The sequence below is a fragment of the Halichoeres trimaculatus genome, unplaced genomic scaffold, assembly GCF_033239565.1.
Source record: "Halichoeres trimaculatus isolate MK-OKI-2021-1 unplaced genomic scaffold, fHalTri1.1 fHalTri1_scaffold_6, whole genome shotgun sequence".
Lineage (NCBI taxonomy): Eukaryota > Metazoa > Chordata > Actinopteri > Labriformes > Labridae > Halichoeres > Halichoeres trimaculatus.
Window position 1 is genome coordinate 17485988 of NW_027437184.1, and position 23674 is coordinate 17509661.

Genomic DNA, 23674 nt, shown 5'->3' on the forward strand with positions numbered 1-23674 from the left:
GCCCATTGAGCTGATGGTTATCAAATTCATCAAAAGTTGTGGTTCAATTGAATTATGACTTACTAACACCATGAAAACTGACACTTAACTCGATGGTACCTGAAAAAGGTTCAGAGCAAAATTTGTCATGAGATAGTTTGTTATAATACTTAAAAATAGCTTTCCTTGAGAAAAAAAGTAAGGAAAATGTGTTTTCTATGCCGTAATTTAGAGGGACATGTGTTTCCTTTGTCCTGTGACACAGCAGCTTTGCAGTTATAGGGTACAACACAGCAGGTGGTGGTGCTGTACCTTAATGATGATGATGTACAAGTAACATTGATTGATTTCAGGTCACAGAACTGGTCTAACCCAAATACAGCTAAAGAACTGCTCTGGTGGAGCCTCTGCTCCTGGCTGCTTTTTTGAGGATTAGTTTGTCAAATCAAATGAGCAGTTTCCCAAAATATCAACATTTTGGCCAATTCAAACCCAGTATCGGAAAGTTTACCTAAACTTGCAAAAAAAAAATCAAAATTTCCCTGAAACTGATTTCCATTACTTTTGAGATGCTAACTTGTATAACGAGAAGACCCTAAATTATGGTGATAATGACTTGGAAAGAAGCCACAGCTTTTATTCTTGGCATCATCTGAAAAAAATGAACTCATGTTATTTTCCAGATTTAGAAATTACATTTTTAAAATTGATTACAACAGACAGCACCACTTATATTTAAAGCGAGTGCACCCCCATGGCTGAGGCCAGTCGTGACTCACTGTGACCGTGCCAGGGGTAGGAAAGAGGAAGAGACACAGAGATCACAGCTGCTCCAAAGTAGGACAAGTTTACTAAACAGAGGTGGAGCTATATGCTTAATATAATGAATCTGTTTTTTTAATAAAAAGAAAAGTACATACCAAATAACAGAGAGGAGAGGTATCTACTTATAAGGATCATCAAATATTCAGGCCAATAAGGTACATTAAAAGGCCAAAGTGGATCAAGGTTTCTGGAGGCTAAAAGAAAAAACACTGATACGACAAAGTTGAATTTCTGTGAGTAAAAAAAGTAAACATTGTTTTTCTATTCTTACATACAGAGGTCAGTCTGCTACAGAGCCTTCATAACGTTAGTGTTTCTGAAACCATACAATTAAAAATCATGCATGAAACAATAGAACACACATGTTGTCTAAAGTATTTGTAATTGGTCATTAGTAACATTCATTAGGAACCAGCAGTTGTTCATCTACTTGTAAGAAATGCTCTGTATTTATATTTTCTCTAAGATTGAAGCTTCACATAACAGTGGCTAATGCAGCAGTGCTCTAACAGTTCATGCATCTCTACAATCAGTCATTGTCAAAATGTAGTTTAAAGTCAAAACACTGCAGTATATCTGATTGCATTTTAAAGTACCCTCTTTCTTCATAACCTGCTTAGCCGCATACCTAGTTCTATTTCACATAGATTTTCCTTCATTTACCCCAAAATCCCCTGAGAGTGTTTCTCTGTGCTGCATACACACTATACGGTTGGCAAGAGTCATAATGATGGAGAGGTAAGTTTGAGAGTGAAGGCAGAACAAAGCCACAGGGAGATAGATGACTATAATAGCAGCATCCTCCACACATCTACAGAATAATCCTCGCTAAGCTCCCCCCTTTTTTTTCTTTCTCTCCCTTTCTCTATTTCCAATGTGAGTAAATGGTTTTCTATAGTTGACCATTCAAGAGTGGGGAAAAACAAAAAGCAGGGGGCGTGAAGACCCAACACCTGCTTTTTCTTCATGTGAGAAACTTTCTATCACTGCTGGTCAACTCTACCCTTATCTTGATGGTCTTTCCACCATTGTCAATCACATATTTACTCAAGAAGTACACCAGATCACTTCCAAATGAAGTACTATGGGATAATATTTTAGATTGATGTTTTTCAAAGCAATTACAGATTTGAGTTTGTAGACGGTTTGAAAAAACAGCTTTTGTCATTCTGTCACATATAAGCATTAAGCCATGCGCCATGTCAAACAAAGCCTTTAAAACATGGATGCTGCATTCACAGTGTGTGGTCAAACTCGTGTACCGGCCCACCAGCTGCCCACTTCCCTCAGATTTACTGGTGTGTCAGTTAAGTAGCTGCGACATGGTCAGTGAGCATGTGGTCGAGGAAGACCTCTGGCCCTATTTCACCAATCCTAGACTTGCAGTCTGGAGCAGTGGTTACCATAGCAAGGGTCAGGAAATACTAATGAGAAACAGGCTGATGTTAATACTAGCATGCAACACCATCAGTGACAAGACCATAGACTGTCTAAAACATGGATGTAACCTCCACGACGTCACCCATTTCTTCCTGAAACTGTGAAATGAATGAATGTCACGTGACCTGAGCTGCATCTCTGATCGGACAATCAAATGATCCTAATAACTTAAAGGATAAGTTCGGTTAATACAGCTTTTACATTGTTTATAGAATGAAGTAGAACAAAATACTCACCCAGAAGGCTTTCCTGATCCAAGCAGTGCTTTGGGAGATATTTAGATCCAAAATCGTGCAGCGGACGTCCGTATAATGGGATCCATCGGGGCATAGACAGCGCTGCTCCTAAAACTGCATTAATCGTCCAAAAACTCATGTTTTTCACCAATATTCCATCATGGTCCGCTCCGGGTTTGTCCTCTGCCGCAGTCTGTGTCACTTTAGACAGCGCTGTGTGGCTGTACTGATCTCTGAACTGACAAAGACTTTCTTTACGTTTGCCCCTCAAAGAAAAGAGGAAGTGGAGTCAGCTCTCCAGAGAGTACTGCGCATGCGCGAAGGGGCAAACGTAAACAAAGTCTTCGTCAGTTCAGGGGTCATTACAGCCACACAGCGCTGTCAAAAGTGACACAGACTGCAGCAGAGGACTAACCCGGAGCGGACCATGATGTAATATTGGTTAAAAACACAAGTTTTTGGACGATTAATGCAGTTTTAGGAGCGGCGCTGTCTATGCCCCGATGAATCCCATTATACGGACGTCCGCTGCACAATTTTGGATCTAAATATCTCCCAAAGCACTGCTTGGATCAGGAAAGCCTTCTGGGTGAGTATTTTGTTCTACTTCATTCTATAAACAACGTAAAAGCTGTATTAACCGAACTTATCCTTTAACAACGGAGCCAGAAAAAAATTCACTCAACGTACAGTGTGTGCCAAAAGTGAAATCTTTTAGATTCATTTTTCAACCAGGCTGTAAATACGCTTTTTAATGCTGTATAGATCTGTTTTTATGGCTGGATGTGTATGTGACTTCTGATCTTTTTGTAGCCAGGCTCAAGCATATTCTCGATGAACAGCAACTTTTAGCACTTCTGCATAGGCTTCATTTTTACTAACCTGATTTTGCCCCTTGGACAAAACTGATGATTTCTACAGTTGCCATGGGACAGGTGTTGAAACAAAAAGACCAACAGAGTGCTGCCATTACAGCTGTTTTACATTTTACATTTAACTGTAACTGATAAAAGTGACTGTTAAGAGAGCAGCAGGATAATATTCATCATCAGACACTACATATGTACAGAACGTTACTTGGCAAAGACATAGGAGATAAGAATTTGCCCACTGGGGCACAGAAATCTATGCAAACTGAAATTTATTTGAGAGAGCTTAAATGATATTGCCTTTGTCTTGGCAAGCAAATTTCTGGAATAAAATATAATCTCCTCTCAGAAGAAAAAAACACGTTAAAAATCTATTAAACTGCCATTTTCTGAGAGGAGATCTACAGTAACACAAACAGTTTGGTCTCGCAGTAAAAAGATGAACTTGTCTGTGAAACTTCTGATATAATTTGAACCCACCTTTGGCGCTTCATGAAGCAAAATGATAATTACAGTTAGATAATAATGTGAATCTGAACTGCAATTACTCTGCACAAATAGAATGTCATTTCCTCTGTGGAGCACTAAATCTTCCTGGCTTCACTTTGGGCGATTTGAGCAGAGCTGCAGCTCCCACGCAGGGGTCCGCACTGTTCTGAACCTTCATTAAGAAAACTCTCACAACAAGCGCCACCTAATCTCCTTTCCTCACAACCACCTACTTCCCACAGCGCTCTCCCATCTCACAGCAGCATTAGGATGATGCTCACTCCTCCTCCTTTTTTACATGCTTTGTCACTGAGGCTAGATAGTTGTATAACAACCATATTCCTGACATTAAGTTTCTGATTGTGTTCCTCTTTCTCTGTCTGTGTGTCTACAGTATGTAGCTCTAGGTTCAACCAGCTGATCTTGGTCTGTCTGTCACCATTTATTCTGTAAGTCCCAAAAGAAAGACAACCTCATATCAAAAGCAGCTGTTAACCACAAGAAAATATGGTCTATTAACTCTTGGATGCAGATACCATAGGCTTTGTGTATGTATGTGCTCATTACATCTTTCAGTCTCTTTAATCAAATTCAAGCCATTATACGCACGCAGTTAAGTGTGTCTATTGTTTGTTTTGTTCTTTTTGGTTTATCTCAGGCAGCACTAAATGTTTGATATCTATTTATAATTCATCATCTTAACATCTATTTTTGATATTAAGTTGCTAGGCTTCTGTGTCACAGTCAGATTTAGCCCTGTACTCCAACAATTCTCCTGAAAGACTGAATTAGATCACAATAACACACTAATCATTTAGGGTGTTGTCTGTCTGTGCATTACACTAACTTCTTCCTCTATGAATAATATAAAATCTAATGACGCACACATAATAAGTAATGACTAACCCCCTTAAAAACCATATTTCACCTCGTGTATGAGGCAGGATTTATGGTTGAAATTTTCACAGTGTGAACCCTTCTTTCTTTTAAGACTAAACTGTAATTATAACCCATCAATGAGCCGCAAGGGGAAACCTAATGGATTCTGTGCACTCTGTGAGGAGCATCTAAAGGAGCTGAGCACGAGCAGGACGCCGTAAACAATCTCAAACAAAGAGGTGGGCTGTGAAAGCCTGTTCTCACTCTAATGCTGTATTATGAAGCACAAAGTTCAGAGCCACAACATGTCGAAATGTGAAGCTGCAGGTCGTCCTCTGAAGCCTTCTCTGGATGCCTACTGTTCTGAGGTGTTAGGGTTACATAGAATTAGCAGCATGAAAGTTTTTAGTTGAGTTTTTAGCTGCTAATAAATGATGTTTAAAAAATAAATAAATTATACCATAATACTTATGTCTTATAAAAGCAAACAAGATTAGCAGCAGGAAGCCTGATTATACCTATATCATCAGTTTTAAAGGTCCCATATTATGCAGAAATCACTTTATTAAGTCTCTTAGAGAAATTTGTGGGTCTTTGGCTTTCCTCCCAGCCCACAAAATGTGATATTTAATGACAAAACCTGTACTTAGTAGTGCTTGTGAAAGTAAAATCCTGACCTTAAACGAGCTGTTTGGATTTTGGGGATTTGCCGACGTCAGCGATTCCCATTTTTGACCAATCAGGAGCAAGTCTGACCTGAATGGTCCACTGGAGCAGACACCCCCCAACCCCCTCCCCGCCCACTCCTCTCTCCCCTGCTGGAGAGATTTTTCCAATCCGAATGGAAATTTAATCGGTTTCACAGGGGTAGAATATCCCTTTCCAAAAACCGATTGAGGTATCATATATCCACTCAAACGGAAAGTTGTCAGAAAGACGCAACTAGGGACGTTACTCAACTTTAAAAATGGCGGCGAGCCGTCAGCACTGGACTGCTGCGGAAAGGTTGTTTTGGATCCAAAGCCTCTCATCGTGTCTTTTCGTCCTGGCAGACTACCTGCGTTTGTTTATATCTGGCACGCCGCGCACGCGGACTGATACACTAAGCGGCGAGCATCTCATAGCCAGCTGTGGCTCTGCAGCAGAGGTAGCGCCATTTTACGACATGATGAGAACTAGAGCCTTATTCAGCGGTGTTTTTGTGTGAAAGTAACATGCTGAAAATTCTCTAAATAAAGCATGAATGCAGACTGATATCAGATTTTTTCGGTGGGAGTCCGTTTATTTGTGTTTTTGGTCAAGTAAAATATGGCCCCGTCTGAGTGCAGAGGAAACCGGCAGACAAGCAGGGAGGGGGTCTTTGGTGCGTGCGCCCTGGGCTTCTGCTGCACAAAATCACTGCTGTAGGGGTAATTTCTGCCCTAAACCTTGTGATAGGACCCAACTTGATCCATCCTGGAGTATCACTTTAAGGTCATCCTTTGGTTGATCCACAGCTAAGATTCATTGTGAGTGAATGTTTGAGGGTTTTTTTGGAGGAAAAATCCTTTTTTTCTTTGACCAGCCCTCAATCATCATGTTTCAAAGCATAAGGCTACAGACAGAGCCCCAGTACTTGACAAAGTTGGGTGATAACATGTTAAAAAATTGACCTGTGCTTATAAATGAACCCAGATTCTTAAGCCAGTGTATTTATTCTCTTTAGTATTAAAGTAGAAACAACAACAGAAATAAAGTCAAAATAATCCAAAAGGTCCAGAGGCCTGAAGTTGCTGCAGGGAAGAAGAGGCAGAGTCAGCTCACCTGTAGAAGTAGGAACAGCCTCGCACCGTGTTGTGGCTGAAATATTCCTGGGTTTTCTCATTGCCAAAATCCTCCAGAGGATCAGACCACAGCAGGTCACACATGGGCCCAAATGCCGGAGGCTCCTTGAACCGATCCAACTTTGCGGAACAATGCAGATGCAGAAATGTGCTTGTTATAAAATCTTTTCTTTTAAAACACATAAGCAAAAGCTTCTGATAGCAGCAACTTCAAGCTGTTACCTTTTTAATGTCGTCTAAAGTGTGGATTTCAGGTGACAGTCCACCGTGGACACACAGAAACTGTTGATTCATGAGTGCAGCCAAGGGAAGGCAGTCAAATGCATCCATACACGAGTCGTACACCTGCTCTGAGTACTTGATTTTACCTGACAGGAGACAGAAATGTAATCAGATATTTATCATGTTTTGGTTTATCTCCATGAACTGCCATTTTTACATCAGAAGTTATATTTACAAAACCAAGTACAAAGAAGAAGATAAGCAAATTAATTGTCTTTTGAGTCCATGTGTAACACAATACTCTGTAAGCTCAAAAGAAGTGAAAGTTTGTGAATTTATGAAAAAAATCATATAACAACATTTTACACCAAGCATAAAATCTTCTTGTCAATACATAATCAGCAGGCTTAACAGACATGTACAACAACTGTTTCTTTTTTTAAAAGTCAAACAAGCTGCACATGAGTTTGACAGGACAAAGAAACGAAAAGAAGAAACGCTGAAAGGTACTTACATTCTTGTTTGAAGGTGAAATATTCTGTCAAATGTCTACATTCATGGTTCCCACGAAGTAAAAATAGTGTCTTTGGATAGAGGATTTTAAGCGACCAGAGGTATAAAACACACTGTCAAAGAAAAATACACAGCAGAATAAAACAGATGAATCTTGTTTCATACAATACTCAAGCCCAACAAAGTAAGTTGAACTTATGTTATTGAAAAATGCACTGCGTGAAGTTTTCTTCACTCATACACACACTTTCTGATACTGAACTATTTTTACCTCAATACTGAAGTAGCCGCGGTCGACGTAGTCTCCAAGGAATAGGTACCGGGTTGTGGCTGGTGATCCTCCCACTTCAAACAGCTTCATGAGATCAAAGAATTGCCCGTGGATGTCACCACACACTGAAAAAACAACAGCAGGATGGTAAATAAAACAGAATCAAAGAGCTAAACTGAATTTCAGCTGTGTTTTTCAGCAATATTCATTAATGTCTGTCTTGGTTAGTATAAATAAGGCAAAGTGTAATCAATGTTCAGAACAGTTTGGCACATAGCTGTATTGTGCTAACTTGAGAAAAACAAATTTCTCTGTTTAACAAAATGAATGAGAGTTATTATGACAAATTAACAAGGTTGCACTATTTGGTCAATTGATTTTATTGTTTGTATAGCCCCACATCAAAGCAGAAGTAGTTATTTAGGGTTTCCTCTCTAATAGACCAGATCTGTATTTTTTCTTTCAACACACTAAATAGTAGGGATGTCCCGATCACATTTTTTTGCTCACGATCTGATTTTTTTATTTTGAGTATCTACTGATCCCGATATTTCCCGATCCGATCTTTCAGCAATGCATTGAGAAAAAAAGAAAAGAAAAAAACTCCTACAAGTTGTATTTTGAGTTTTTTTAATTTCATTCAAATCAAGGTATTATTCTATCCAAAATGGATATAGAATTTTTTTCTCCACTTAGTGCAGCATTTGATCAACATAATAGAAATAAAGCTTCTCAGTGGTGCACCACAAGATTACCTTGTATGTGTGTGACAATAAGGCTGCAATTTCTTGTTTGCAATTTTGTTTTACTTGTTATGAAAAATAAAGTTCTATTCTAAAATAAATGATGATGTGCTATTATACACATTTTAATTAAAACAAGAACTAAGGCCCCAGGCTTTTTCCGATTCCCCCTTCCGATCTCCGATCGTTAAAAAATGACTTGATCAGCCCCATGATCGTATCAGGACATCCCTACTAAATAGCCTTATGTATTTTATCTTTTTTTCATGACAGGATGTCATTTCTGTCTCTACATAGACAGATCTATCTTCTTATCTGCTCTCTGTACGTTCTGCCCTGATACGTACACAGACATACAAACACGTGCACATACACAACAGATGAGTACACTCAGCATTAGACAGAGGGTGGAGAAAAACAATGTTGCCACCACTGCAAGAAATGCAAATAAATAATTAAAGCTGCAAGCAGCATTAGACGGGTCCTCGGGCTCCTGCCGGTTTTCCCTCCAATGTGTCCATCAAAATAAGAGGAACATTTCGGCGTTGGTTTCATCTCTCTACGACATTCCTAGCCCCAGTTAGGGCTGTTTTGGTGTGCATAGGGTGAAAGTGAGCCTAATGGCTCTGAGAGAATATTATGGGATGTCTGGGAGTCAGTTGATACCATGGCAACGTATCCTCTGCTGTGCTGAATGACATCACCTGCTGCATGCTTGGAACTCTAATTAGCGTGACAGAACCCCAAACAGAGTGGAGACTGAGAGTTTATCAGGCATGTAATGTAAAGAAATCCTCACAGAGTCCACAATTTTACCCCAATCTGTGTCAAAAATATCATATTTGATAGAAGAGCTTGTGAGGAATCCATTTTTGGCATTTTTAAAGCTGTACGAGTTATACTTTTTTCTCTAGAAGCACAAATGCGTCACAAAACAGATGGAAGAGTGCTGAAAATGGATTTTGTATTTTAGAGAAAAAGCCAAACTACTTGTCCTGTAGGCCACAATGTTGGCTTAATCTGTGTAAAAATATTATGTTGTTGTAGGGGATTTTGTCAGGAATCCAACCATATATTTTTTAAAGCTCTATGACTTTTAGTTTTTTGTCTAGAGGCCCAAATGCGGCACTAGTAGAATGTGTGTTTTGAGGTGAAATCGGTTCTCCTCATCTGCTAACATGGAGAAATCCTAAATCTGCCAAAAGCGGTCAGCGACTTTGAGGGCTTGCCATTCGAAAACCGGGACAGAAATAACAACTATCTGAACAACTTTTGGAGAGCAGGGTCTAGTCTGTCATGTAATGGTAGTCTCAAACCTGTACCATTTTTGGTTTCAGAGGGTATAATTTCTAAAGAAAGGGTAAAAAAATTTTTTTTTTTTTTTTGGGAGGGAAATAGCCGGCTTCCTGTTGGAGATAGGTCCAGGGTAGCAGCGTATGATTTTTGCGTCTCGATGACACGAACATTTTGATGTTGGTTTCATCTCTCTACGACATTCCTAGCCCGAGCTAGGGCCCTTAGCGTGTGCCTAGGTGGCGCTATTGAGCTTATTATGGGATGTTGGGGGTCATGTTTAGTATCAAACGAAAATTTTCGGCATCCATAATGTGTGTGCCAATTTTGGTGAGTTTTCGAATATGTTAAGAGGACCTAATAAGCGATTTACTGGAGGAGGGAATAATAATAAGAAATTAAAGCTGCAAGCAGCATTAGACGGGTCCTCGGGCTCCTGGCGGTTTTCCCTCCAATGTGTCCAACAAAATGAGACGAACATTTCGGTGTTTGTTTCATCTCTCTACGACATTCCTAGCCCCAGTTAGGGCTGCTTTGGTGTTCATAGGGTGGAAGTGAGTCTAATGGCTCTGAGAGAATATTATGGGATGTCGGGGAGTCAGTTGATACCATGGCAACGTATCCTCTGCTATGCTGAGTGACATGAGCAGCTGCATGCGTGGAGTTCTAATTAGCGTGACAGAACCCCAAACAGAGTGGAGACTGAGAGTTTATCAGCCATCTAATGTAAAGAAATCCTCACAGAGTCCACAATTTTACCCCAATCTGTGTCAAAAATATCATATTTAATAGAAGGGCTTGTGAGGAATCCATTTTTGGCATTTTTAAAGCTGTACGAGTTATACTTTTTTCTGTAGAAGCCAAAATGCGTCACAAACCGGTGGATAAGCGGTGGAAAAGTGCTAGAAATGGATTTTTTATTTTAGAGCAATGTCCGAACTACTTGTCCTGTAGGCCACAATGTTGGCTTAATCTGTGTAAAAATATCTTATAGTTGTAGGGAATTTTGTCAGGAATCCAACCATGTAATTTTTAAAGCTCGATGACTTTTAGTTTTTTGTCTAGAGGCCCAAATGCGGCACAAGTAGAAGTACTAGTAGTGAGTGTTTTGACCTGAAATTGGTTCTCCTCATCTGCTAACATGGAGAAATCCTAAAGCGGCCAAAAGCGGTCGGCGACTTTGAGGGCTCGCCATTCGAAAACCGGGCCCGAAACAACAACTTCCTTCACAACTTTTGGAGAGCAGGGTCTGGTCTGTCATGTGATGGTAGTCTCAAACCTGTACCATTTTTGGTTTTAGAGGAGAAAATTTTTGCAGAAAGGTTTAAAAAAAATTTTTTTTTATTTTGGCGGGCAAATTGCCGGCTTCCTGTTGGAGATAGGTCCAGGGTAGCAGCGTATGATTTTTGCGTCTCGATGACACGAGCGTTTTGGTGTTTGTTTCATCTCTCTACGACATTCCTAGCCTGAGCTAGGGCCCTTAGCGTGTGCCTAGGTGGCGCTATTGAGCTTATTATGGGATGTCGGGGGTCATGTTTGGTATCAAATCGCAATTTCACGCGATCCTGATGTGCGTGCCAATTTTGGTGAGTTTTGGAGCATGTTTAGGGGGTGTAATTTGCGTTCTCGGGGCGGGTGGAATAATAATAAGAAAAAAAAAGAAACGCAGCAGGAACAATAGTGCCCTCGGCCTTCGGCCGAGGGCACCTTCTAGCTCTTGCTAGAAGGTGCCCTGGCTCAGGCCGAGGACCCTAAAAAGAAACGGACGGAATACAATAGTGCCCTCGGCCTTCGGCCGAGGGCACCTTCTAGCTTGCTAGAAGGTGCCCTCTTCCGTTGGCCGAGGACCCTAATAATAACAATAACCTTAATGCTGAAGAAGCCTGAAACACTTTGTTTTGGCTGTTGTCTCTTTAAAGCTCCCACCCCATAAACCCCCTTCTTTCTGATTGGCCAGCTGTCTGGAGGCCTGCTAGGGGCAGAGCTATGGGCAGGCCTTGTTTGAGTCCACCCTTCCAACATGTCATGAACCTTTCAGCTTTTAAACTATGTGTTTTAATATGGAACCAAATAAAAAAATAAAAAGCATTCACATGAATCAAATCAAAAATACTGTCCTACTGCCAGTATTGAAACAAGTGTTTTTTTTTTTACTTCATGTTGGGGTTGTTGGAGCCTTTATTGGGGCACTGGATTAGTTGGAAGGTGGGAGTAGGGAGGGCGTTACAGCATGCAACAGAGAGCTGCAGGTTAGAAGGAAACCCAGGCTGCCTGCTTTAAAGGGTAAGACCCTTGGACATGGGCGCATGATTTAATCACTAAGCCAAATCAGTACCCTGAATACAGTATAAACGTAAAAAGCACTCAGAGAGCACAGACCTCCGCCAAGCATATTGTGATTGTCATGCAACACTTTAGTCCTACTTTAATGTTATTCTCCTTTTCAGCAGACTGTCTGCTACAATTTGGTATTAGTTGCAGGTTTGTACGATAATTTTTTACCTGACAGTGTTGAAAATGATGATGACCCAGTACATATTTCATATTCCAGATCTTAGTATCCAGAATATTGCCAGGATCTGGATCGTACTTTTACATCTGTCTGAAATTTTCGTGACCTTGTCTTGTATTTTTTTGCAAAGCAATCCGACCATTTATAGTGGAGTTATATAAACATATGGTAAAACCAGCCCTATCTCACAATGATAAAGAATCCTTTAAAAAAATCCTTGATCCAGACGGTGATCCGGATTGCTACCAAAATTTAATCACTTCTTCCTTATCTCATTTAGAACATTTCAGAAAATTTCATCAAGATCCGTAAGTTACTTTTTGAGTAATGTTGTTCACAGACAAACAGACAAACTCTACCCAAAACATAACCTCTTTAGCAGAGGTAATTAGAGGTGCTATTTTTTCTCTAAGTAAAACTAAGTATTAGAAAAGGCCAGTGACCCCTCCAATAACTCAATTACTCTTGATATTTTTACAAACTTTTATTTGAAAAACAAACACTGCTTGTTGAAATTTTCACAGCTTGGACCAACAATAAAACTTTTACTTAACTGTGCTTTACTATGCTACTATTGTTTGTTATTGTTACCTGAGGGTGGTTGATTTTGAGGGACCAAGTGGTTCCTACAAAACTGTTGCATTAATTGGCAGGGCTGCTTTTCAAGCAGTCTTTGCAAGCAGATATCCATCCTATTATCAGTGCAACTCTTGTATTAATGTCTGCTGTCCTTAGGCCACCATCATATTGAGATATTTCTCTTGTCTGGCTGAAAGGTCCCTGTCTTCAGCAGAAGAAGCAGAAGCTCTCACCTCAAAGAGGTAGAAGGAGCTCAAGCCTCTGGGGATACGCATACTTTTTCGCAGCAAACACTATGGCTCTGGAGTGCAAACCTACATCTCATTTCCTCACTGCCTTCAATTTTTCATTATCATCTTCCTCTGTCTCCTTCTCTCCTACTCATCCTCCATCTCCTCTCTCTTTTCTGTCTCCCCTATCAGCTCCACAGTGGCCTTCGCCCACTCAAAGCTTAGAGCAATGTGAGTGGGAGACTGCTTGTGTGACTAAAGCAATCAAACACACGCACACACACGCACACACACGCACACATGCACACACACACACACACACACACACACACACACACACACACACACACACACACACACACACACACACACACACACACACACACACACATGGAACACATCCATGCAAGTAAAGACCCACAAGTGCATAACTGCCTCATAATATATGACTACACACACGCACACGGCGCTGCAGAGACATTTGATAACTCAAGCTTACAAAGATGTAAAACAGACCTCCACACTCATAAACCCCATACACAATACTCTGTTCATCATCCATATTTCATGCTTAATACACAAAGCCTGCATTTTCCTGACGCCAGTCAGGATTAGAAGCCTGGGACTTCTCTTCAAGTCAAAGTGCATTTCATTCACACGTCACCTTTGTTTCAACTAAACACTATACTCACTTTTTACAAAGACAACTTCATACAGGTTTAATGACACAGTTTTGGGAGAAGGTAAATGAACACGAGAACACCAAATTCAAATGACCATCACATAGAAAGCGTCTTTCATTAAAGAACACTAGAGAGTAGGGGATAGGGGGTAAGCAGTGTACACAGCTAACATGACAGGGCTAAGTTCCAGCCAAAAATGGCTCCTTGTTCTGGATTTTTCCTCCCTGTTTTGTCCTCTTACTTCTTGCCACAGACCTGTCACTACCTGGACCCTGCATGTACCGAGCATGGGTTTGTACAACTTAACTGAATGGGTTGTGTTAGTAAACTGTATTACTGACACGTCCTAGAGCACCGGGCTGCCAGCTGTGCTAAATATAGACAGCGACTAAAACCACATATAAACTGACGGTGTTTACTTGTTGTCACATTAACCTACAGATATGTTGTGGTCTGCCAGTAGTGCTACATATAGCCAGCTACTTTGTTTGCTTGATGTCACATTTCAATCCATAGTGTGCGGAACTGTTCGGATAAAAAACTTACCTCGGTGCTTTGTATCCACTAAGAAGTTGTCTTGAACAAAGAAAATTTGTTTCAATCTGATTTTGAGACTCCGGGCCATCGTCATAACAGTACACTGGTTGTACGCTGTCACTAGCCTTTCCTGTATTTTTATCATTTATCATAGTCTTCATCACAATCATACCAAAACAAAAAAACTCTAAAACACAAGCTTTTAGACCAGTAAGCTTAAAACAAATCATGATTGGGATTCCACCAAAGAGTCACCAAATACTGTTTGGGTGTCATGCCAGCTGAGTGGGTAAAAAGCTAGTAGAGCTTTGTTGTGTCCCCCTCCTTCTTTTTTTTTTTCTTTTTGTGTTTCCACTTTTAAATAATCCACAGAGCAAAAAAGAAGCACAAACAGTTACACAACGTCAAATATTGAGACTCTGTCTCCTTATTGATTTTGATGGGGTTGTGAAAATTTCAGAAACCACTCTCACTATTATGTAATACAATATAACAGCCCCAGGAACAACAGCCTCCATTAAAAGAGAAAGTTGAATCATCAACATCCTTCCAAATCAGTTTATGATTTATTTTATTTATATTATTCCAGAGCTGCTGTTAAAGCCTTGCTAACTGTAAATCATTGGCTAACTTGAAAACCTGTCAAACATGGAGGTGGTTGCCAAGGTGTTTCAGAGCCTTTAACACATTCTATTTATAGCCCAGTGTTTCTCATCTTCCTTTTAAAATTTTTTCTTCGATTCTTGATTTGGTTCAGGTCAGGTTAGCTTGCTGGGATATCAGGCACAGTAATTTCATGATAAGTAAACAATTTGCATGAAGAGCTCTACAGTCTACTCAAAGAGCATAAATACCACAATCAACCACAAGACTGCTGCGATGAGGCGTTTTATACATCTCAAGTGCAAAAGCCCGCGATACATTGAGTATACTCGATATATCCCCCAGCCCTAATTCCCAATACTTTCTTCATCTCTGATATGCACCTGTATGTGCTGCAGGGTAGACTCCATATAAACATCTCTCAGCTTACATACCTGTGACTGGTGCTTCGATGTCCAGTATAGTTTTCTCTTGACGCAGGATTGATGCTCCCTCATTGATGATTCGAAGTGCCACGGCCTCCTCCACACGGCCCTCCTTGGTGAGGTGGGCCTTCAGGAGATCCACGCGCGGCTTCCCTTCGCAGTCGAACACTTCCTTCATTGTAAGGCGGTGGCTCAGGGGGAAGGGGACAGCTGGGGACAGAGCACAGGCACGTTTTGACATTTAAAGAACAGGGACATTGCAGTAACTATGGCTACTGTTTATGCCAACAAGAATACGATTCGTGACTCTATTTTTCTTTTTTTACACTGTTGTGAGAGCATAGTGGCCAACACAGAATAGGAATTATACACGCATCACAACATCATGGGATCCATGCATAAATCCTGTTTGCACCCAGTCCATGTGTTTTCTTTGTAGATTAACATTATCATATCTTTTGTATTAAACCATCTTTGTAAATATAGCTTTGATTCATATGCAAGTACAAATGAAGCTTGTGTATCATTTAAATCATCAGCTCTACCTCATATATGTATGGATATCAGCAGGTTAGATCACTCACTAGAATCGACGGATGTACACAAAGCAGTAAAAAACAGCAGTACAGATGTGTAGTTACTTGGTAAGTGTCTTCTGAGTGCAGGATAAAACCCAGCTAACATCTGAGTGCTTGATTTATCCAGCAATCTCCTCGGACTGCTTAAAGCCTGTGGCCATTAAATTGCACCAGTCACCTACCCGACAGACTGCCTGTGAAAGTGTGAAATCCGACCACAGATCATTACTTCAGTGGCAGGAAAGGTTATTCATTAGATCACGTATGGAGCCGTCCATGCTGTATGAGGACCAGTTTTCAGGTTTAACGTATTGATGTTAATCTACAGATCATCTGGCTTTGGCTTAACGCAGAAATGTGCTTTGAGTGTTGAAGCTGTAAATAACTTACACGTAAAGTAATGTGGCAAGTTGTAAAATAGCACACAGGACACAAGCAGCCGTACATACATTGGGATTAAAGTCTCACATCTCTTAAACTGGCATTACTGATCACCTATTTATACGTTACGAGTAGGATATCATACAGAATGAACGAACAGTACACAGATATCTGAAAGCCCACTCGACTCAAATACTTCCAGGATGTTGCATATAGAGCAGGTGCATGACATGCCTAGAAATGCATGTACAAACAACTGAGGTGTACACTGAGCAACTTCAACCTACAGCGGTGTGCTGAAAGAACTGTCTTCATCATATGGAGCTATTACTGTGACTACAAACTGACCTCTCAGCACAAAACTTTTTAAAACTTTAAAATTAAGAGAAAAACACCAATAGAGCAGACATCTTTAATAGTATATTGAGAGTGAGTTAGCAGAGAAGTTATACAAAGTCTTTTGGGTAGAAAATTGCAGAATGCTGTTCAGACAGCTGACCTACATCAACAAACAATTAATGATTGGAACTCATTAAATAAAGGAGGCATACAAGCTAGTTTTTAATATGTTGCCCCACATGTCACGCAACAACTGAGAAAATCTCCTATTGCTTCAACTCTTGTGACATCAATGCTTTCACATTTGACTCCCATTGGAATCTATATTCTCTATAAATTGTTTCTACTTAAAGCTCCTGTGATGAGTTTTTAGCTGGTTATGAAGCACCGTGAAATTGACAATGACACCTCAGTATGACCCACAAAAGCAGACAAGACCATCAACAAAGAGACAAAGACGTGTATTTTATTTATTTATTTATTTATTTGCCTGTACCTGCTGTCAGGGGGTAGGTGTTGGATGATATTATTTACAGGGAGTGATAAATTTCAGTGTTATAAGTGAAAATGATGAGAAATTGTGCCAGATAACAAATCAGAAACAAGCAGGAAAAATTCAGCTGCTTCATTGATGGGGGCGGCCAAAAGAATCCTCATTTTAAGCTTTAATTACTGTTTAATTTCATAGACTGTAAAAAACATGTACTCTGTGATATCACCTATTTGTTTCTAAAGCAGACTTTTGTAATGATGGTGGACACTGGAGCCGAATTGTCAGACAGAAAAAGGACAGAAAAGCTGAGGACAGAGAAACAGGAGATCGATAGCGCACAGGCTAAAGGCTAACACAGGGGCTTAAGTGTTTGTGATAATATTCATTCCAACCCACATGCAGCAGTTATACAGCAGTGGTCTGTTCAAACTTGAGAGACCATCAATAAAATGAAGAGCCAGGTCACAACAGGTCTTCATATAAACTGTTAGAGTTTACTTAACACATTAGCCTACAGATCTGTTGCAGCACTCAACTGCCAATAGCGCCACATTTAGCCAGTTACTACAACGCTCACTTGATGTCACGTTTTAAACCACAGCGCTAAGGATCTGTACTAATAAATACATTACTTCGGGGCGTTGTATCTAGTAAAATTTTGTCTTGAACAAAGAAAATTTGTTTCTCTCTGATCTCCATTTAATTCCAGTACAAACACAGGCCTCGCTAAAAGTAATTTACGACTCTGGGCCAGCAGGTGGCAAGTCCACTTACAACAGATCCTCCTCGTAGCATCTTTAATATCTTAAATGATTCAAACAAAAATCACCCTCACAGTGTGTGCAGTTAGAGAAATAAGCATTATAGACCAAAGCTGTTTTTTTTGTACCAGGCTGTTCACATGTTTAGTTATCGCTGTAAGTTAAGCTTCTTCAAGTGGATTTGTGTGTAGTTTCAGGCTCTTCCAGAGCCAGCCTCTGTTGGAATATTGAGGAACTGCAGTTTTAGCACTACCACGTTAGCTTCTTTCCTCACACCAGGAGGTTTGTGCTTGTTTAAATCACAATATATAACAGAACAAATAAATACACTTGTAAACAACATGTTTAAAGATATTTTTAAAGACTGAATCCAACAGTTTTTTAGCTTACATCGAGTTTCTATTTTGAAGGGATTAAATGTTGCAAAAGTGTTTTAATACTTCTACAACCAAATATTTGATTCATACTGTTTTAAGTTGTAGTGTAATCCAGCAATATGAGTACATACTGTATATAGACACAACACCGGCTGTCAGCAGTGGTGGATATTTATATATGCATGCAGGAGTGTGCTTGCCAGATTTGTAGAGTGCATTGCAAACAGAAAAACTGAACAGTGCCAAATGCAGAGACGACAAAGGAGGAGTCTCAAAGCTTGAGCCTATGCTGAACATGATCAACATGCTCTTTAATAATGAACACTTGACTAGAGGAATCTCAGAGTCGCTGCTCCTGGGACAGTGAGGCGAGCCCCGGCAAGTGGATTTAATGGGACTCAAATTTTTCACAGGATGCAGTGTGTATCTGTGATGGCGTTGTGTCTTTTTACACTTTACCAGCTAGCACAAACTCAGCACAGTCATCATTCAAGTTTCTCAAGTTTGAGTTTGGATAATGTCATTGTGTGCTGATGAGCTACTCTGGGTTTTTCTCTGATTCTTGGCATTTTGAAAAGACTACAGTATGCTTTGTGACATCCCTGTTTAGTCCCTTTCACAGTCAGAAGTAGGTTCCATCTGCTCTTTAAACTATTTTTGTTGTCAGCAACAAACATGAAATTACAAATTAAATCATTCAAACTGTTGGCATCTTTATATAGGTAAGATGAGTTGAAATAGGGTCACGAGTGAATGACACTCATCTTTTAAAGACAGAATAAAGCAACAAAGGGTGAATCTCACTTATCACAGAGAAACCATAAAAAAACAACCCAAATCCTTCACAAACCACCTTAAACCATACATTTCACAGACACAGATGCATGTAGATGCAGAAACGCTCTGATATAGATGTGCTGTGAGATGAAATGAGATGAAAAGCTGACTTCTGCTCAGCACCCAAGCAGAGTTGAACTATGAAATACTGTATGTTGCCGGGCAACAGCAGCAGCAGCTGACTGTTGGAGTACAGCCAGTGCCGCCACAGAGTACTGCAATTTGCATCAGAGGTTCACAGAGATGCTGCTGGAAAATGCTCACACGGTAGACACGTCAAATTATCCCATCATATTGTGCAGACTGTACTGTACACAAAACACACCGTCCTTCATCCTGCAGGCTCGGAAGCAGCAGAGAGGTGTGTGGTTTGTGTTAGTAATGAGAAACCCTTATGGAAGCTGGATGGCTTCACCTGGTTAGCAGTAAGGACATATTTTTGATTAACACGTCCAACTAAAATACAAAAATATAAATGTCAAGCTTGTAATACTGAATGCATAGATTACCCAACTACTGCTCCTCCAAAACCATTGATTATATTTAACATCAGCATGAGTGTCTCTGGAACCAATTTGAACAGTTGCAACTTGAATGTGTTAGTCTGTCTGAAGACCTGTTGTTTGTAAATCTAGGACATTATGTATCATTGCCATGCTTCTCATATTGTTGCATAATATAGTGGGAGTTATGACTCTTTGAAGGAGCTGGATCTTTTGGATCTTTCCCAGAGCAGTTCATAGGAACCATTCATGGTTTTGTGGCTTTTGAAAAGGTTAACATCAGCTCAAACTGTCAATACTTTATGTTTACTGAACACACCTTTATCTTTAGAGTCGCTCAATCGTTCTTTCTCAAAAGCTTTAACACAAGGGAGTGACTCTGTTGTCTTGTCCTTATTTAGTGTTTATTGACTGTTGGCAAGCCAGATATGCTTTGTTTATTTAAAGCCACAAATTGAAGTCGAGTAGAAAACTGGAGTGATGATGGTGGTTTGAAACCTTTTTTTTTTTGCATAATTATTTGAATCAACATCTTTTTATGTCACCAAACCATGCACAAAGCTGTAACAGATTTTTAACCTGCTTTCTAAAGCATGTTGCATTAGTCTGTGGGATAAGATACTCTTAAAGTCAATGACATGGAGAGCATGTTTTGTAAGGTGCTGTTATAAAGTACGACATTTCACAAGAGAAGACTATAGGCCTCATCCCTGAAATAACTGACCTGAATATGCCGCTTGATGCCCACAGCACAGTGGTGACAGAGCTGTGGAAAACAAACTGCACAGGCCAGCAGTTATTGTATCTCCTAAGAAATGTTCTGTCAGGTTTAAACATGCAAGAGAAAACAGAAAAACAGAAACTGGCTGAGGTTTAACTTGGAGACACTGAATGTGTGCAAGGATAAAAATAGCTCAGAGTAGCTTGTAGTATCAGTGTGCCGTAGATTGTCTCACACACACACACACACACACACACACACACACACACACACACACACACACACACACACACACACACACACACATTAAATGTAAGAAACAGTGTCATCAGAATCAGCATTTTAAGCTTCCTTTGATCACATTTTTTTTTGCTTTTTTAGCTTTTTGGAGGCTGGGAAAAATGTTTTTTTTTTCTAGATGAATAAATATGTTGTACTAGATGTGACAAGAGGATGTAGCACATGTTTGTAGAAAAAAAAGTATCTGACCAACAAACAAATATAGTTTGTTAAATAATACTAAATATTTCGAGCTATTAAAAGATAAAAATTAAGGGAAATTTCAGGCAGTTCAACAGGGGCCTAACATTGCACAGCCAGAGGCTACATGAATAGACAATATTAAACAAGTGGGTATCAGTTTTGAAAAAGAAAATAAATCAAAGTTTGGGTGCTTCAAGCAATGTAAAAAATCCTAAATGTTATGTGACCATGTTACAAAAGCAGAATGCTGAGTCAGATTTTTTGGCTGGGCTGTGTTTGCTGATGTAAACCTTTTGTTTGACATATTTTTTAACGCCTGCTTGTCAGCAAACCCCAGCTAACGTAATCGTATCTTTCTGGGGTTAGACACAGACAAAAAAAACCCATAAAAAATCAGTGTCTAAATATTCTTTGTTATTTGGGACACTCAACTTCACCAATGATAACCTTTTAACTCGTTTATTGTTCTAGGTCAGTGAATGCTTCTTTTGATAAAGCTACTTGATTGAAATGTTTATCAAGCTTTGTTCATTGTTCCTTGAGACTTATTACTGTAGAGGCTAAACATTAGTTGGATTTGAGTCCAAAACATGAGACCCCTAATGGACAAAAAAATCTGATTACATCATTTCATTTTATGCCATATCTTATCGGATCATATCTTGGCATATCGGATCATGCTGAATCGTATAATGTGGTATCGTATCATGCCATATCGTATTCGTGTTGTATCATGCTGTATTGTATCCTGTAGTGTCTTTTTGTGCCCTGCTGTGTAATATTGTGTCATTTTGCAAAGTTTTGTTATTTTGCATCATTTCCCTGTAGTTTGATTGTGCATGGTATGGAATCATACAGTTTCACTCTATAAGCAGCAGTTAGTGTCTTGATCGAATGTCCTGAAACATCTGCTGACAAAGCAGAGCTTGAAAAAATGTCTAGCTTTCAGGATTTCAGAGTCATAGTGTGCTGTTACACTTTGGATAAGTTTTTAACAGGAAAACTACCCAGCAATGATGCCATTGTTTGTTATGTCACACTGATGAAGTGCTTGACTAATGTTGATGACAAATAAAAGATTGTTACAGCTCTTGGGAAGCAATGGATGCTTTTCTTTTTCAGTCTATGTTAGTGTACTTTAGTGCAGATTACTTCATGTTTTAAACTCCTGTAGCCTTAAGGACAAAGTTGTTCATTTTGAAAGAGCTGCTCCTTTCTTGTCATGATATACTGCATGTGAGTACATACAGGCTCAGTCCTGTCTGTGAGCTGATAAACGGTCAGAATGAGCAGTCCTAAATGAGTTATGGCACAACTGTGAGCACTTTATCATCCCTCATTGATCCAAGTTTGTGTCCTCAGTAATTCCCCCATCCAGATCGCCTGCTTCCTCAGCACCTTCTGACGCTGTTTTTGGGTTTCCTTAGAGATCGTTTTTAATCTAATTTAAAAAATGACTCACTCCTAGTAAAATATACCCCCATTAAATGTCAATTTCATGCCCGTTTCCTCTTCCACTGGCCCTGTCAAAGCCAGTGAAATCCTGCTGCATCACTGCCCCAGCTCCTACCAACCACAAGCTCACACAGCAATTCAGCTGTTTTCCCTGCCTCTCTCCTCAAAGCCAGGATGCAGTCAAGCCGTGACAGCCAAAACTGAAAAATAAAAGCATCTGCAGCAAATGATACAGATATATATTTTTCGGTGCAGTGCTGCTGTTTCTCAGCGTTATCTCCGTTTTTCGTGGGGGCTGTGCAGCAGCAGAAAACCGGATTGTTTATCAACATCAAAGCTCCAGCAGCCCACTACCACCACCGTGAACACAACTTGATGGCCGCAAACACACCATTTAAAGCACGACATGAAAATAAAGGCCACATTCTGCCGAACCAAAACAACCTAAACATTTGACATGTTCTTTGATATTTATAGCAAAATGTAAGCTAACTTACATTTCACCATCCTGTCGGTGGCGTTTAAGACGATGTCAGCGTTAGACATCTTCATGGGCAGTTGCTGTCTTCGTGGCTGAAGCGATCTCTCTCCCTTCTTTTGGGATCTACTCGCTGTATTTGTTGTCGAAATGCGACTGATAATGTGGCATCACTTAGATGATGCGCCCCCTCCGTGCGTCGGTGCTGCCGGGTAGGACTGCTGCTCCCCAGGCAGGCAGGCGGGGATGGATGGATGCTGGATGCTGTAGGAGCTGCTGCTGCTGCTGCTGTGCTAAGCTGTTAATGTGGGGGAGGATGCACCGAGAGAGGGAGCGAGAGAGGGAGCGAGGGAGGGAGTGAGGGAGAGATGTGCAATATCCCGACATGGCGGTGAAGGGAACTCCCACGCAAATGTTTCACGGGACTGCCTGATGCTGCCATCAGATGGAGGCAGAGACGGGGTTGCCCCCCCCACGCACGCACGGTGCGCCATGTTTCGGTATTCTCGAAATTTTGGTACGCCCGGAGAAGAGAGCGCGTGGGCCCCGGTTGGTTTAAACATGTGTGACATTTATGATAAAGAGACAGGTGAGCGTTTAAATAGGCGCGCACGTGCAAGTGAACGTCTCGAGCGGTCGGTATATTTGAATAATAGCAGAGAAATTTCACTTGGTGGCGACAAAGCATCAAAGTTTATGCAAACCAAGCTACTTGCAGGCAATCAAAAACAGTTTCGGGATTATTTTATTCATCAATTTGTGGTTTATTGATAATAAAACGGGAAATTTTAAGTGCATATCAAAACTGAAAAAAGGGGAAAAAAGAAAGAAAGCACCGCTGTGTTAATATGTTTTTTTTTTTTTATATATATAATTTTATTTATCTCAAGTCAAATATAATTTAAAATGAAAAATACTTTTATAATATTTATAAGTTTAAGATATTAAAAAATCTTTATCCATATGTTTGTTTGTTTTTTTTCCCTGACCAGTGTCTGACAGGCAAGCTAATGCTAAACACTTAATTAAGCAAATTAATTTAAAAAAGAAGCTTAATAGAATATATATACATATGTTTTGATAAATACATTGGTTTACTTGTAGTTTCTCTTGTTAA

At 40.0% G+C, this 23674-nt stretch overlaps 1 protein-coding gene across 2 annotated transcripts in view; it reads right to left on the minus strand.

Annotated features, from left to right (window-relative positions):
* ppp3ca (protein phosphatase 3, catalytic subunit, alpha isozyme) overlaps positions 1-22894 on the minus strand; it is a 38216-nt gene extending 15322 nt beyond the window's left edge. The window contains exons 1-6 of one of the 2 annotated variants that reach the window (XM_074672003.1): positions 22577-22894; positions 15161-15361; positions 7547-7671; positions 7277-7388; positions 6763-6908; positions 6521-6660 (exon numbers count right to left, since the gene is read on the minus strand). In XM_074672003.1, the coding sequence (XP_074528104.1) occupies positions 6521-6660; positions 6763-6908; positions 7277-7388; positions 7547-7671; positions 15161-15361; positions 22577-22631 (779 nt within the window). In that variant the 5' untranslated portion in view covers positions 22632-22894. The remainder of the gene's footprint in view (positions 1-6520; positions 6661-6762; positions 6909-7276; positions 7389-7546; positions 7672-15160; positions 15362-22576) is intronic. The other variant, XM_074672002.1, reaches the window with a different exon arrangement.
* Between the last annotated feature and the right edge of the window lie 780 nt (positions 22895-23674).